At 39.6% G+C, this 16,987-nt stretch overlaps 1 protein-coding gene across 4 annotated transcripts in view; it reads left to right on the top strand.

Annotated features, from left to right (window-relative positions):
* Positions 1 to 15,307, top strand: part of LOC127433366 (interleukin-6 receptor subunit beta-like) — a 48,836-nt gene extending 33,529 nt beyond the window's left edge. For 3 of the 4 annotated variants that reach the window (XM_051685212.1, XM_051685211.1, XM_051685209.1), the window contains exons 14-16: positions 12,671 to 12,788; positions 12,975 to 13,056; positions 13,173 to 15,307. In XM_051685212.1, coding sequence (XP_051541172.1) covers positions 12,671 to 12,788; positions 12,975 to 13,056; positions 13,173 to 13,712 — 740 coding nt within the window. In that variant the 3' untranslated portion in view covers positions 13,713 to 15,307. The remainder of the gene's footprint in view (positions 1 to 12,670; positions 12,789 to 12,974; positions 13,057 to 13,172) is intronic. The other variant, XM_051685210.1, reaches the window with a different exon arrangement.
* Positions 15,308 to 16,987: the final 1,680 nt, after the last annotated feature.

The following is a 16,987-nucleotide window of genomic DNA, read 5'->3' on the forward strand; positions in this document are numbered from 1 at the left end:
CAACGTGGTATGATGAAGCTGAAAGTCCGGAAAGTGTTTTTGTGCCTCTTTGTGTTGGTACAACAAGGAGACGTTCCTTAGCCAGCCGCAGGCTTCTAGTGGGCGCGTAGCTCTGCATAAATGATTTTAGGTATACTGGAGCAGACCCAGTGACTGTTCTGTATGCCAGCATCAGAGCCTTGAATTTGATATGTGCATTAACTGGCAGCCAGTGGAGAGAGACAAGGAGTGGTGTAACATGCGCTCTCTTTGGTTCATTAAAGACCAGACGTGCAGCTGCATTCTGGATCATTTGCTGGGGTCTAATTGCACATGCAGGGAGGCCTGCAATGAGAGCGTTACAGTAGTCCAGTCTAGTTATGACAAGTGACTGGACAAGCAGTTGTGTGGCATGTTCAGAGAGGAAGGGTCTTATCTTCCTGATATTGTAGAGTGTGCATGATCTTGCGGTCTCTTGTACGTATCGGCAATGCTGATGAAGGTCGTTGCTGACTTGGAGGATCTTGCTGCAATACGTAGATCAATCACGGCCATGGAGATGAAATTCTCTGAGGTGGTTACAAGAGTGGTGGGTGTCGAGAAACAGATCATTTATCTGGAGTCATCGGAGAGGGAATTAGCTGCTAATCTGCTAGCGACCAAGGTGGATTTGGAGCATGTCTGGGAGAAGCTGGAGGATATGGAGAATTGTAACCGGCGGAATAACGTCCAGATTTTTGGAATTCCTGAGGGAGCAGAGGGTCAGAATATGGTGGAATTCCTGGACTGGCTCTTTCCAAATCTGCTTGACATAACAGACCATAAGCTGGAAATCGAGCAAGCTCACAGGGTCCCGGCTCGGCAATCCGCTGAGGGACACAGGCCCTGATCAATCTTGGCCAAATTTTTGAGATCATCCCATAAAGATCTCATGTTATGCTAGGCGAGGAGTAAAGGAAGGCTTTCTTGGAAGAACCACAGCATTTTCTTGTTCCCAGACTTTGTGAATTCGACAAGAGAGAAACATGATAGATTCAAGGAACGCAAGAAACTCTTACATCAACGGAAGGTCGCTTTTGCACTTATGTTCCTGGCCAAATTAAGAATAGATGCTAAGGATGGCCGTAAAGTATTTACATGTCCCCAGCAAGCAATGTCCTTCATAAAGTCAATGATTAAGTTATTTTGTGGTTCTCATATTGCAGTCAAGTGAGCCTGACTCACTAAACATTCACTTGATCATCCGATGAAGCTGAGCTTATTTATTTATTTTTTTTTTAATTTTGTGCTGGTTCCGCCTAGCGGCTGGAGTTTGTTTTGTGTAGCAGCACACCTTCGGGACAGTGTTGTGGATGAATCTACACATTATTTGTGTTTATCCCACCTATTGGCTAGAGTTTGTTTTATAGATTATCTTCTGTTGTGTAATTCTATTTTACAAAATATGTATAGAAACACCGGACTTGGGCAATCCGACGGCAAATTTGTGGCGGGGCTCTCGTAGGCGTACATGGACTGTTTGAGTTTAGAAGGATGGACACCAGTTGGCACTGTTGTACATGGGTTAATGCACACTTTTTTTCTTTTTTCTGTTTGTTTGGTTCGGGGTTTGATTGTTGCACTGATGTGGAATGTGGTCTTCATAATTTTATTTTTGACACGATCAATTTTTTCTAATATGTCAATGTCAAATGTTAGTATGAATGGATTGTCTCTCTTCATGTGGAATGTGAATGGGTTGGGGCACCCCATAAAAAGATGGAAAGTTATTTCTCTTCTTAAAAGAAAGAAATATGATATAGTTTCTTCAAGAAACGCATCTTTCCCCACAGGAAGCTGAAAAATTTGGTAAGATATGGGGTGGACATGTTTTTTTTAGTGTTGGCTCAAGTAAGAGCAGGGGAGACATTACACTAAGTATCTACAAATCAAATGTCTCAAACAGACTAAAGATAAATTAGGAAGAGTCATTATTGTTTTAGCAGAAATTCAGGGGCAAAGCCTGATTTTGGCTAATATTTACACTTTTTTATAGATCTTGAAGGGATGTTGCAAGTCGCTGGCACCCCTCATGTTATAATATTGGGGGGAGACTTTAATCTATTGATGGTCTCAGTCCTTGATCATAGTGAAGCAAAAGTGTGTAAGTCCCCTAGAGCAACATTGACGCTTCACAGGATGTATGAAAATCTTGGTCTTTCAGATATTTGGAGACTTTTCAACCCATCCGGTAGAGACTATAATTTTTTTTCATCAGTCCATAAGATTTATTGTAGAATATATAGAAGCTGTGAGGCGTGTCAAGGTGTTGTCGGGCATATTGTAACCAGGCTTTTTGTGGCATTGGCGCAGTAAAGGCTTCTTTCTGGCAACTCGACCATGCAGCTCATTTTTGTTCAAGTATCGTCGTATTGTGCTCCTGGAAAAAGATGGTGTGGTTGTTTCAAGGAGCACAATACGACGATACATGAACAAAAATGAACTGCATGGTCGAGTTGCCAGAAAGAAGCCAATGCCACAAAAAAGCCCGGTTACAATATGCCCGACAACACCTTGACATGCCCCAAAGCTTCTGGCACACTGTAATTTGGAGTGACGAGACCAAAATAGAGCTTTATGGTCACAACCATAAGCGCTATGTTTGGAGAGGGGTCAACAAGTATTGTGCTCCTTGAAACAACCACACCATCTTTTTCCAGAGCAAGATACCTTGACAGTCAAAAATAATGAAGTGATCAAAAAAAATTATATAAGTAACCACCTTTCCATTTACTGTCGTGCAAGTATCCATTTAAACATGCAGGCGGAAAATACTTGCACAAATGAAGCTATAAAAACAATTATAAATGTAAAAATGATAATTATAATGATGATCATAATCACTGAAATATAAATCATGGTTCAAGGTGAACGTGTTTTTGTATTATTTTACGTTTTAAACACAGATGTACAGGCTGCAGAGTTGGGGTCACAATTAACTGCTCTGTGGAAATAAAGTGAACTGAACTCAAAGCACCTCCTGAGCTGAGATGTCTGAGGTCATTTGCAGCACTCATAGACGATACTGTTCTTGCAAGAAAAAAATCAGAAGACAGAAACAAAGAAAGAGTGAGAACCTTTTACATACGTGTGTTCCACGAGACTGCACGCCTCCGTACAAACAGCGTGTCAGACATGAGCATAGATGGCTTTTCTATCATCTGTTCTTAATAATATAATAAAGTGTGTTTTTTCTAGCACGTGTCTGTGTGTCTATGGGCAAATTATTTGTAATATTAATTTGATAATAATAATAGCCTAATAATAATAATAATAATTTAATACATTAATGGGAAAATGAGCCAAATATCGGCTTGAGATGGTCAAAGGCATCAGCTATTGGCAATCACTCTGACCATCGTCGATCCCCGAGATCATCATTATCTAATGTGCATTTCTCTCTATAAATTAACAAAATGTTCAAAACACGTGACGCCATGCAAGGAGCAGACGTGTGAGCGACGAGCTCTGCGCACTTTGCTAAATTTTTTATTATTTTCATGTTATAATCTGGTGAATTTGATACACCCAGTTACACATTTGCTCTTTGATGCAAAACATGGCAAAGAAGTCAAAATCCTCAGGCTCTGGAGACATTAAAAGACACTTACGTGTTCAGGATGAAAGCCCCAACAGACCTACAGACCGGGGACTCGATTTGGATGGCGCGGCGGGAGAAGGAATCCAGCGTCAGTTGTCCAACATGTCGGTGATGTTGACGAAGATTCTTGCTGACTTGGAGGATCTCGCTGTAATACGTCGATCGATTACGGCGATGGAAATAAAATTCTCTGAGCTAGTCACAAGAGTGACTGATGTTGAAAAACGAATCGATTTTCTGTAATCTTCGGAGAGGGAATTAACCTCTAATCCACCCGTGACCAAAGTTGATTTGGAACATCTCTTTGACAAGATTGAAGATCTTGAGAATAGAAGCCGCAGGAATAACGTTCGAATTGTTGGAATTCCTGAGCATGAGGAGGGCAGAGATATGGTGAAATTCCTAGACGAGTTTTTCCCGAGTCTGCTCAACATAACAGGTCACAAGCTGGAAATTGAGCGAGCTCACAGAGTCCCAGCTTGGAGATCTGCTGAGGGAGACAGGCCCCGATCAATTCTGGCCAGATTTCTGAGATCATCCGATAAAGATCTGGTGTTGCGCCAGGCGAGGAGCAAAGAGAAGCTTTCTTGGAAGAACCATAATATTTTCTTGTTCCCGGACTTTGCGAGTTCAACAAGAGAGAAACGCGATCGGTTCAAGGAATGCAAGAAACTCTTACATCAGAAAAAGATCTCGTTTGCTCTAATGTTTCTGGCCAAACTGAGAATAGAAACGAAAAACGGTCGCAAAGTATTTACATGTCCAAATCAGGCAATGTCTTTTATTGAATCAATGTCTGAGTAAACCAGTGGATATTTCTCATGTGAGTGGGTGTACTCACTGTACTTACTCTTGAGGAAGCTGGGCGACATTTTGTTTTTTTTGCATTGGCTCCACCGTGCAGCTGGAGCTTGTTTTGTGAATTACACTTTTCCTTAAAGAAACTTTTGCATTGAAGTTCCCGGACAGATTGAGGATAGACACTACGGATGACCGCAAAATATCTACATGCTCACACAAAGGATGTCTTTTATAAAGTTGACGGATTGTGTAAGTCATGGTATGTAGTTTTGTGCGGCCTCCGAGTGAATTGACTCGATCACCAGGGGAACCGGGATGCCGATTTTGTTTCTATTTGTGTTGGCTCCGCCTAGCGGCTGGAGCTTGTTCTATTGAAAAACTCTCCTTTGGAACAGCTGTGGATTAATCTGTTCGTTCTTCGTACTTATTCCTCCTGCTGGCTGTAGTTTGTTTGAGTTTTTTTTACGGGACATTGAATGAATATGTCATCCGTTGAACTCATAACAGCTGGCTCACTGATCATTTGTTTGTCTGTCCGAGGAATCTGAACGGTTTTATATCAGCTGGAATTTGTTTTGTGGAAGATCACATCTTTGAGACAGTTCTGTGAATGAATCTACACATTCTTTGTGTTCATTCTTCCTATTTGCTGGGGTTTATTTTACAAAGTATTTTCTGTAATGTAATTTTGCCTCACAAATTTGTGAGGCAAAATTGAGCAATCCGATGGCAAAGTTGTCGTGCGGACTCGTGGGCGTTCATGGACCTTTTGAGTTTAGAGGGATTGTCGCCGGTTGGCGCTTTCGTGCACGGGGTTAATGCGCACGTTTTTCTTTTTTCTGTTTGTTTTGTTCGGGGGGAAGTTCGGGGTTTGATTGTTTCACTAATGGGGAATGTGGTCTGTATAATTTTGTTTTTAACACAGTTTATTTTTTTTAATATATCAGTATGTCAGTTGTTAATATGAGTGTATTATCTCTCTCCACATGGAATGTAAATGGGTTGGGGCACCCCATAAAAAGAAGGAAGGTTATTACTTTTCTTAAACGTAAGAAATATGATGTTGTGTTTCTTCAAGAAACACATCTCTCCCCGCAGGAAGCTGAAAAATTTGGGAAGATATGGGGTGGACATGTTTTCTTTAGTGCTGGCTCAAGTAAGAGCAAGGGAGTCATTATATTGGTAAATAAACATTTACAATTCAAATGTCTCAAACAGACTAAAGATAAATTAGGGAGAGTCATTATTGTTTTAGCTGAAATTCAAGGGCAAAGGTTGATTTTGGCTAATATTTACGCACCTAACGCTGATTATCGGGGCTTTTAATAGATCTTGAAGGGATGCTGCAAGCCGCTGGTACCCCTCATGATATAATATTGGGAGGAGACTTTAATCTTTTGATGGACTCAGTCCTTGATCACAGTGAAGCAAAAGTGTGTAAACCCCCTAGAGCAACATTTATGCTTCACAGGATGTGTAAAAATCTTGGTCTTGCGGATATTTGGAGACTTTTGAACCCATCTGGGAGGGACTATACATTTTTTTTCATCAGTCCTTAAGATTTATTCCAGAATAGTTTTTTTTATATATATATATATCCAGATCCCTCATTTCATCTGTTGTTGATTGCTCAGTTGGAAACATTTTAGTCTCAGATCATGCCCTGGTGAGTTTAGAGGTGTTGCCATATACAGAGAAAAAGAAATCATACAGTTGGCGCCTTAATGTGTCCCTTTTGCAAAATCCTGATTTCCAACATATGTTAAAGACTGAAATCAGTGTTTATATGGAGACCAACTGGTCCTCAGTATCCTCTGTGGGCGTGGCTTGGGAGGCACTTAAGGCGGTTCTTAGGGGTCAGATCATACAGTATGCCTCATTCACCAAAAAATCCAAAGCACAAGAACTCGTGGAGTTGGAAGGAAATATTAAAAGTGCCGAGGCAGAGCTGAAGCGCCGTATGTCATCTGATGGCCTCAGAGAATTGACCCGATTGAAATATAGGTATAATACTATTTTGTCGCGGAAAGTGGAGTTTTGGTTATTCAAGGCAAGACAGTCATACTTTGAGTCGGGTGACAAAGCAGGGAAGCTTTTGGCTAGATATATAAAGCAGAGAGAGTCTCTTTCTATCATTCCCTCAGTGAAATCTGCTGGTGGTGAAATTTTTACCTCAGCCATTGATATTAATAATGCATTTAAAGAATTCTATCTTGATCTTTATAGTTCCACGTCTTCGTCTACTGATAAAGATATTAGAAACTTTGTGGAACCATTAGATCTTCCTAAATTGACGATTGAGCAAAAAAACTCTCTTGATTCTGTAATTAAGTCCCTACCTACTGGCAAAGCTCCGGGGCCAGATGGTTTTGCTGCAGAATTTTTTAGATCCTATGCTACAGAACTGGCTCCACTTTTGCTAGAAGTTTATACGGAATCATTAAAGAACGGAAAGCTTCCTCCAACCATGACGCAAGCCCGGATCAGTCTGATTCTTAAAAAGGACAAAGATCCAAGCGAGTGTAAAAGTTACCGTCCAATCTCCCTGATCCAACTAGATGTAAAAATATTGTCAAAAATTTTGGCTAACCAAGTAAGGTTATGACATCTCTTATACATATAGATTAGGTGGGATTTATTCGGGGCCGTAGCTCTTCTGATAACATCAGGCGTCTCATCAATATCATGTGGTCAGTGGCGAATGATCAGTCTCCGGTCGCTGCCATCTCACTTGACGCCGAAAAGGCGTTTGAAATGGTAGAATGGGATTATCTTTTTAAGATTTTGGAAATGTATGAGTTCGGGAGTACATTTATTGGTTGGATTAAGTTACTTTATAAACACCCTGTAGCAGCGGTACAAACAAATGGATTAATTTCAGATTATTTTACTCTGGATAGGGGCACCCGGCAGGGCTGCCCTCTTTCCCCTTTTATTGTTCTGTCTTGCCCTGGAATCATTAGCAGCCGTGATAAGAAAGGAGGATGATTTTCCAGGGGTGATTGCGGGAGGTGTGGTGCATAAGCTTCTGCTTTATGCAGATGATTTTATTATTTGTCTCTGAACCTACTAGATCTATGCCTTGCCTCCACATAATTGTTAATTCCTTTTCCAAATTCTCAGGATACAAAGTCAATTGGTCTAAATCCGAAGCTTTGGCTTTGACAGCGTACTGTCCAGTAACGGCTTTTCAGCCGGGCGCCTTCCAATGGCCCAAACAGGGCATTAAATATTTGGGGATTTTATTCCCAGCAAAATTGTCTGATTTAGTTAGTGTTAATTTTGACCCTTTAATAAAAAGATTTTAGAGCGATGTGGGCAGGTGGGCTTCATTACATTTATCTATGATTGGGAAGGTTAATGTTATCAAAATGAATTGTATTCCAAAATTTAACTACCTGCTACAGTCTCTCCCAGTAGATGTCCCCCTCTCTTATTTCAAGCAATTTGATAGCATAGCAAAGTCCTTCATTTGGAATGGTAAACGTCCCAGATTGCATTTTAATAAGTTACATAGGCTGATTGACAAATGTGGGCTAGGCCTACCCAAGATTTTGTTTTATTATTATGCGTTCAGTCTCAGACATTTGGCTCATTGGTCACTTCCACCTGAGAGAGCCCCTCCCTGGTTTGTTATTGAACAGGCAGTTCTTGCCCCTATTTCACCATTACAAAGCATCTCTATCAAACTAATCGGAAAAGTTAAGTTACACCCCGTTATTATGGACTAAAGTGTCCAGATTGTTTAAATTGGACACTTATTTAAATGTTGCCTAGAGTATATGGCAGAACCCAAGATTACGTATTGGCAAGTCTCTTTTCTGCTGGCCAGAGTGGATTGTTAGGGGGGTTGCTACACTCGGTGATCTATATGAAAGTGGAGTGTTGAGATCGTTTGAAAACTTGGTCCAACATTTTGGGATCCCCAGACTCCCAAATCCCCATTTGGGATCATTTACAATTGTGCCACCTACTTTGTACTATTTTTGGGAGTAGCACACCCCCCCCCCCGATGGAGGCAGATGCTTTGGGTGAGGTGATTGCGGCTTTTGGAAAAGGTCATTAGGCATCAGTGTACTACTCCCTGTTAATTCAGAGTATGGGGAACGGAGCCTTAACTTCTTTCAAGAGATTATGGGAGAAAGATTTGGATTTGGTATTGGAGGATGGAGTGTGGACTAAGATTCTGAAAAATGTCAAGTCTGTATCTAGAGATGCAAGAGTTCGCCTTATTCAGTTCAAGATTTTACATAGATTCTATTGGACTCCCTCTAGACTGTATAGGCTTGGTCTTAAAGACACACCTACCTGCTGGTGATGCCAATCGGAGGATGGAGATATAACCCATGTTTTTTGGAGGTGCGTTGAGATCCAGGGGTTTTCGTTGAGAGTTCAGAATTTTGTATGTGAGGTCTTGGGCACTCGGGTTTCATTTTGCCCCAGACTCTGTATTTTGGGAGATGGGGCAGAAATTAATGTGGAGAATAAACATGTGGAGGATTGGGTCCTGACCTGTGTTATGGTTGCCAGGCGGGTGATTTTGAGGGGTTGGAAGTCGGTTGGAGCACCCCCGTTTCAGGAATGGTGCTCGGAGATGGGGAGAGTGGCAGCCTTAGAGGAGTGGTCTTATAGAAGACTGGGGAATCCGGATCTGTTTGTGGGAAAATGGGGTGGATATTTAGCATTCTTGGAGGGTTCTCGGGTGGAATAGTGGAGAGAGAGGGGTAATTGTCAGTGTGTGTGATTTTTATATTTGTATATATATATTTATTATTATTATTATTATTATTATTATTATTATTATTACTCTTTTTTCCTCTTTTAGTTGTTTGGTTTTTGTATTCTTCTATATGTGTTCATCTAAGACCACAGAGATGTTTGTTGAGGTTTGGGGTGGGGTTGGGGAGGAGGAGGGGTGGTAGTGGGTGTTAAAGTTGATTTTGTGTATTTATAATTATGTTTTGTTTTCCTGTGTTTAATAAATAAAAATGTTAATCATAAAAAAAATTTTTTTTAAATGTTCAAAATGACAGTCTTCTTGCTGGTTTCTCCGACGCTTTGTGCGTGCGCTTGTAAAATGTATATTTTAAAGGCTCATTATTACGGTTTAGTATTTCTCCATATTGTAGAACAATGTAACTTATAACATTCTTTTTCAGCCCTGGAACTCAAACCATTTTCTGATGCCCCCCAAAAATATATATAAGTAATTAAATTAATATCATAAACATGCGATGACTAGTCGACTAATGGCTTAAACTAACATCTGTTAATCGACTAGGAAAATCTTTGGTCAGGGGCACCCCTACAGATTACATTTCAGTAAGCTGCATAGGCCGATTACATAGGTGGACTAGGCCTACCCAAGATTTTGTTTTATTATTATGCGTTCGGTCTCAGACATTTGGCTCATTGGTCACTTCCACCTGAGAGAGCCCTTCCCTGGTTTTGTATTGAACAGGAATTTCTTGCCCCTAATTCGCCATTACAAAAAACCTTTCTATCAAACTAATCGGAGAAGTTACACCCCGTTATCTCGCATTTGCACTCGGTATGGACAAAAGTATCCAGAGTGTTTAATTCTGACATTTATTTAAATGTTGCCTCAAGCATATGGCTGAACCCAATATTATGTATTAATTTAATAAGTCCCCTTTCTGCTGGTCAGAGTGGATTGTGAGGGGGGTTACTACACTCGGTGACCTATATGAGAGTGGAGTGTTGAGATCCTTTGAAAATTTGGTTCAGCATTTTAGGATTCACAGATCTCAGTTCTTTAGGTATTTACAGCTGCGCCACCTGCTCTGTACTATTTTTGGGAGTAGCATACACCCCCGTAAAGCAGCAGACACTCTGTGAGGGGTGATTACTGCTTTTGGAAAAGGTCATGAAGCATCAGTGTATTACTCCTGCTAATTCAGAGTCTGGGGGATGTAGCTTTAACTTCTATCAAGAGATTATGGGAGAAAGATTTAAACTTGGTATTGGAGGAGGGATTGTGGGCTAGGATTCTAAAAAATGTCAAGTCTGCATCTGGAGACGCAAGGGTGTGCCTTATGCAATTCAAGATTTTACATGGATTCTATTGGACCCCCTCTAGATTGTATAGGCTTGGTCTTAAAGACACACCTACCTGCTGGCGATGCCAATTAGAGGATGGAGACACAACCTATGTCTTTTGGTGGTGTGTTAAGATCCAAGGGTTTTGGTTGAAGGTTCAGAGTTTTGTGTGTGACGTATTGGGCACTCGGGTTTCATTTTGCCCTCAGACTCTGTATTGTGGGCGATGGGGCGGTCATCGATGTAGAGAATAGACACATAAAGAGTTGGGTCCTAACGAGTGTCATGATCGCCAGACAGATAGTTTTAAGGGGATGGAGGTCGGCTGGAGCACCCTTATTCCAGGAGTGGTGCTCGGAGATGGGGAGGGTGGCGGCCTTTGAAGTAGGGTCATTTAGAAGACTGGGGAAATTGGACTTGTCTGTGGGGAAATAGGGCGGATATCTGGCGTTTCTGGAGGGCTTCCAGGGATGGGCAGTGGAGAGAAAGGTGTAGTTGTCAATATGTGTGATTATTATCATTTATTTTGTGTGTCTATAATCATGTATGACCACTGAGATATTGTTGGGGGCCAGGGAGGGGTTAGGGATTGGGAGGGGGAGGGGTAATAATGGGGGTTAATTGTTGATTCTGTGTATATATGTTTTGTTTTTCTATGTTTAATGTGAATCAATAAAAAATTGTTAATCAGAAAAAAGATTGAAATTGCAATAAGGCCTTACGCGTTTACGAAAGCTTGAAAGGCTTTGTTTAAAAAAAAAAAGACTGCAATCAGCTCTTGAGTAAGCGCTTCAGTCAGCATTGTGTAAGCAAGTGGCGCCCTCTAGCGGTCTGGATGGCATTTTCCATTATCGTTTACACCACAATAAACCTTAAAAGGCCATTTTGTTCCATTTGGTAACTTGATTTTTCCATGATGTGGTTGACATTTCTGTGGAATTGCCCAACATATGCATGATATGAATTTGTGATGTTTTTTTTAATATACAGTACAAACATGTAAAATGTGACTTATTGTTTTGAATAAAAAAAAAAAAAACAGAAATTGTATCTTTCATTGTGGCTCTCTTTAAAATTTTGGCCTGTCAAGTGTTCAACAGATCCAATCAGTGTTCAATGAAATTATTTATTATTAAAACAGAGAAAAAGCTTTTGTAGCTCTTTGTACATTTTTAAAACATAAGTCCTGAGCAAAACTGATCTGATGACAAAATACAGTAAGTTGAAAAATATCAGTAATGGCATCGGTGTCAGGCCAATGGTGTTTGTTAAGATCGGTATCAGCCTAAAGTGTTCATATAGCATCCCTAATTGTAACCAATCACAGACACATTGCTCAGGAATGACAACTGGTCCTAGTGTGCAAGATTGATGCACAGATGCTTGCTTTATCTTTCACTTTTGTACACATGTGAAAATTATTATGGAAGGAAACATCACCTCAAAAAGAGTGAAAAAGTCATTTGGATTTATTTTGGATTTGTTCGATGTCGCTTCACTCGATGTCTCTTTAAATTACATATTACTCTTTTGTGCATTGGAATATTTTAGCAAATAAAAGTCTTAAAAATTACACATCACTGTCACGCTGTTGGTTTAAGTAACATCCACATTTTTCTTTGTTTTTGATTGGACAAATGGCACTATGGAGTCTATGGAGCTTTGTGAGTGCTATTTGCATTGGATCTACATCTGATTGCCTATTGGTTCATTGGGCTTACAGTCTCTTTATTTTTGTCCTGCCTGGAAGACCGGCTTTTCTAGGTGATGATTGGTCGAGCTTTTCAAAAGACAATAATTGAAACCGTGATGTACATGATTAACAGTGTATGACATGTGAATGCACAGCTGTTTTATGCAGTGTTTGGCGGCTCAGCAATTCATACAGTTATTTGTAATCTGACAAAACACCTTTATTTTTAGCTTTCATAATCAGATATTTTGCCTATTTGTTGGTTTTGGATGTGTTGTCTATATAAAGAAAATGGCTACAGTTGCTCAATGTAAAATAAGGATTTTAATGTAAATTCCCTTAATCAAAATGAATAGTCACAATTAAAATATCAAGGTACATAATAATCAATTCAGAGTTTTTGTTTTTGTCATAATCGTGCAGCCCTGCATAGCCCTACCAAACAAGTAATTTGAAATCCATTGAGGGCATTAAGCTACATAAAGGTATGCCCTTAGGCATTGGTGTCTTGTCTGTAGGTGATGGAGAGGTGGAGCTGATCGTGGTGGTGGTGTGCTTCAGCTTCCTGTTCTTCGCCGTCTTCATCATCATGTTCTGCCTTCGGAAAAGAGAAGTGTGAGTCACCACTTCCCTTTCACATCACATCATCTGCTCTTAAAATGAAAGACAGAGCAATTATTCTCACCACTTTAGTTAAATTAGGAGAACACTTGGTCTGTTATTAGCACTCTTACACAATCTTATGTAAGCATTTTCAAATGGTTGTCTGTCGTGTGAAATGTCATTATTGTGTGTGTTCAGGATTAAGGAGCTTTTGTGGCCGCATGTCCCGGACCCCAATGACAGCTCTATTGCCCACTGGTCACCCGATTTCTCTGTAAAGGTCAGTAAACTATTAGCCATCAAAACTATTTACAGGTGAATCTCACAAAAACATGCCCATGTCACATTTCTGATGTCTGACTCCCAAAGTGTAACACCTTCTACATTTTTCAACAGACCGATTTACCCAAAGAAGACGTTAGCGTGGTGGAAGTAGATGTGTTTGACAGGAAGTCTTTGTTTGAGGAAGACAAAGCTGTGCTGCCACTCAAGAAGGACAAATATTTGTCTGAGGAGCACAGCAGCGGTATCGGCGGCTCGTCCTGCATGTCGTCACCCCGCCACAGTGTGTCCGACAGTGACGAGGGAGACTCGGGGCAGACCACGGCCAGCATCGTGCAGTACTCGGCCGTGGTGGCAAGTGGCTACAAGGGCCAGACCCCCAACCATCAGACGCCTGTGTTTGCACGCTCCGAGTCCACCCAGCCCCTCCTAGATTGTGAGGAACATACGGAACATCTGCAAGAGGGCAACGGCCAGTCTAGAAACTCTTACTTCAGGCGAGGCAGAGGACTCGAGCTTGCCGAGTGCGAGGAACCGAACGGGAGCTCTCTGACTTTCTGTCCAGCGGAGGAGCAGATGTCTCCTATCGTAGAGGATCTACCCACCTCCACATCATGTTACATGCCACAGCAGAGTGGCTATAGACCTCAATAAAGAGAAACATTCGTACAGACAGGCTCATCTCAGTTTTGAGAACTTAAGCTATCAGTCAGTATAAAAAAGAACAATTAATGTCACGTTCATTAATGTCACGTTCATTGCAGGGTTCCCACGGATATGGAAAACCTGAAAATATCAGGTCGTTTTAAAATTGTGTAAAATATTTCATCTGCAAGATATTGCTCTTGTGTGGAGTAAAACTTGTTCGCAAGCCATAGTAATGTTGGATGTTGTGAGAAAATCCAAGTCGGTTCTTTTTGGTGAATCAGTTCACAGAACTGTCTGAATGATTCATTAGTGAATCGGTCAATCAAAATGATTTATAAAACTCCCAAGTAATCACAAATGACTAGAATCATGGAACCGTTGTTGAAATTCACTGGTCAAAAAGTGTGGGAACCCTGTCATCTGGCTGTCCTGAACTTTTCATTTTACTTATGAATTGCATTGCAAGTTTACACCGAGAACGTGTGGTGCATCGCAAACGCAACTAATCTAGATCACTCCCATTACAATCAATAAAGCTGTCTACCCTGGAAGAGTCCAATGCGGTGCGATGCCAGGCTTCTATTGATGCGGTGCACAGCTACTTCAACCACTTTATTTTCTTCGCCAGACTGAAAATTATTTTAAGTCATTTCTAACCACATGTATATGCATTTGTAGCATTACAAACATTGAATAATTGTTATTGCTATTCTAAAATAACCCATGCAGAATCAGTTATACCAAGTACTTTCATTGTAAATAAAGTAGGATTTAATTTTTAACCGATTTTGCAGTTGCTGGAGTGTCACCTCAAGCTTACAGAGGTTCGTGTTTAGTGAGCATTGTAGAGGTGACGTGCAGTTTTAACACTTCCAGTGGAGACAACTTCAAGCTGTAGCAGTGTGACACAAAGTTGGTTGTGTGCGGTATTCACATGATGTACGTTCAGAACATAATTAACTATTTACACCAAAGACATTGACTTCTTAAAAGGTGGTATGAAATCAGTGGACCAGTGGCTGAATGTATCGTCCTTAATATCTTGCCTTTGAAAGCTGTAGTACCATACATGCACGACTCTTTAAAAAATGTTAAAGAATTTAATATTGAATTGTGAATTTCACCACATTATGCCTAATTATAAAGATTTGACATATGCCATTACTCATAACAATATTTCAACTCTATTTTAAGTGTAAAGTTTTTTTATTTTAATTGTTAATTTTTGGATGGTTAGACATTTACAGAAACAAAACAGTAAAAAAAATACGTATTTGATGGATTAGAGCTGAACGAATGTAATTTACCTTATAGTTACTCTGAGATAACCAAAATACTTTCGCTGCACATTTTTGAGTTGCTTACTTATTAATGATGGTATTATGAATATTCATATTTTTAACAACAGATTGTCATTTCAAGTTTTCAGTTTACATTGACAACACTCATGTTTATTGTGATTCCCCCTCCCTCTGGGATAAAACTAACACTACACTGAATTATCAACTAAGATATGCATATCTTTTTCATTGCATGCCTTTTCACATGTATCCAGTCTTTTTATATCACAGATACTGGGTTAAATAAAGACAATGCAAATATTTGTGGTCCATATGTCTTATTTCACAGGTGGCACCAAACACAATCTTTAAGAAAATTCTTGCATCTAACAAAACAAAACTTTAGATTGCATCAAGAACAATAAAATGTTCAATTGTGAAAATATGAACCAGATTAATTGGACTTCAGATGAAAAACATTACACTAATTTCAAGATTTTTATTTGACCACCTCACAAATCATCTTCAACAGGATGTTTAGTTTTTGGTAAGTGTTGATTTGTTTTAGACATTTAAATTTGGTTTATTAAACACTTGCTGTGATGCAGCTATGACGTGCATCATCAAAATTCTAAAAAGCACAACACCTACTGAAGAACCATTGGACTCAAGCCATGAAGATTAAAGAACAAGTGAATAAAAACTGCAGACAAACTGTGGGTGAGGTATAATATATACAGTAGATTATCAGTTTACTAAAAAATATAGTTGTGCTGTAATTTTTTACATGTTAAAGTATTTCTATAAAAGTGTATAGCAGACTTTCAATAATATGCTCTGAACAATTCTTACTCTCAATGTGAATAATACATTTTACAGTGGCATAGATAGATGCAGTGGAAATACTTTTAAGTAGGTTTAGTCCAAAAATGTATAGTAAATATGTATTGTTGTTTGTTTGCATGTGTGTGCTTGTCACACGATGCCTCGATCAGGGTTAGAAAACCAAGATAATAGTTTCAGCTGATGTGTTAGAATTGATGCATATGAAAATATTACAAATATTTGTAAGCAATTAAGAGTATAAAAAGTATTTGTATTTTTAACATACCTGTAGGCCTAATGCCTTATTTAAGCAAATTACAGATGTGTCCTAGGATAGTGTTAAAACAGTACCCAGCACTGATCAGTATTTGTGCAGTATAGCAAAAAGAACTCGTTACCCTACTAAAAATCCACTAAAAATCACCAGTTGCTGCAAAGTTGTTGCAAAAAAAAAAATCTAGCCGCATTTGTTTGCAGATGCCACATCCTGTGACATTTTGTAGCCAATGCTACATTCATTTTCAAGGGTGACCAATGTGAACAAATTAGGCCACTGTACATTGCTGAGATTATGCTACTTATTCGTTTAGTGGTGTACTTACATCTAAGTTACTTTCTAAAACCCCTACTAAAACTTCTCAAATTTTTTCTGCTCCACAAATTCCAGATGTCTGCGCATTCCTCCACTACAAGGGCACACACAGCATTCAACTATCACAGAAATAAAGATGCAGGTGTGAACAAAATTCACGGTTCAAATACACTCAATGTAAAAATATTAAATGTAAAATTGTGTAAACCAAATAATGCAATTGTATTGAAATTAAAGTAACAAATCCAATGAAATTAATTGTAATTGTAATCCCCTGATTACAGCATGCATTCATCATAGCATTGTTTCGACAACCTTATGCAATGTCACAACATTTATTTCCATCCAGAGTTACATACATTTTTGGCCGAGATCTTGTACTGATAACGAGAGTCTCTGTAAAGTCTTCTCCAGCACATCCCAAAGACTTTCAATGGGGTTATGGTCAGGACTCACTGTGGCCAAATCATGTGTGAAAATGATTCCTCATGCTCCCTGAACCACTCTTTCACAATTTGAGCCAGATGAATCTTGGCATTATCGTCCTGGAATATGCCCTTGCCATCAAGGAAGAAAAAATCCAT

Source organism: Myxocyprinus asiaticus, chromosome 43 (assembly GCF_019703515.2).
Source record: "Myxocyprinus asiaticus isolate MX2 ecotype Aquarium Trade chromosome 43, UBuf_Myxa_2, whole genome shotgun sequence".
Lineage (NCBI taxonomy): Eukaryota > Metazoa > Chordata > Actinopteri > Cypriniformes > Catostomidae > Myxocyprinus > Myxocyprinus asiaticus.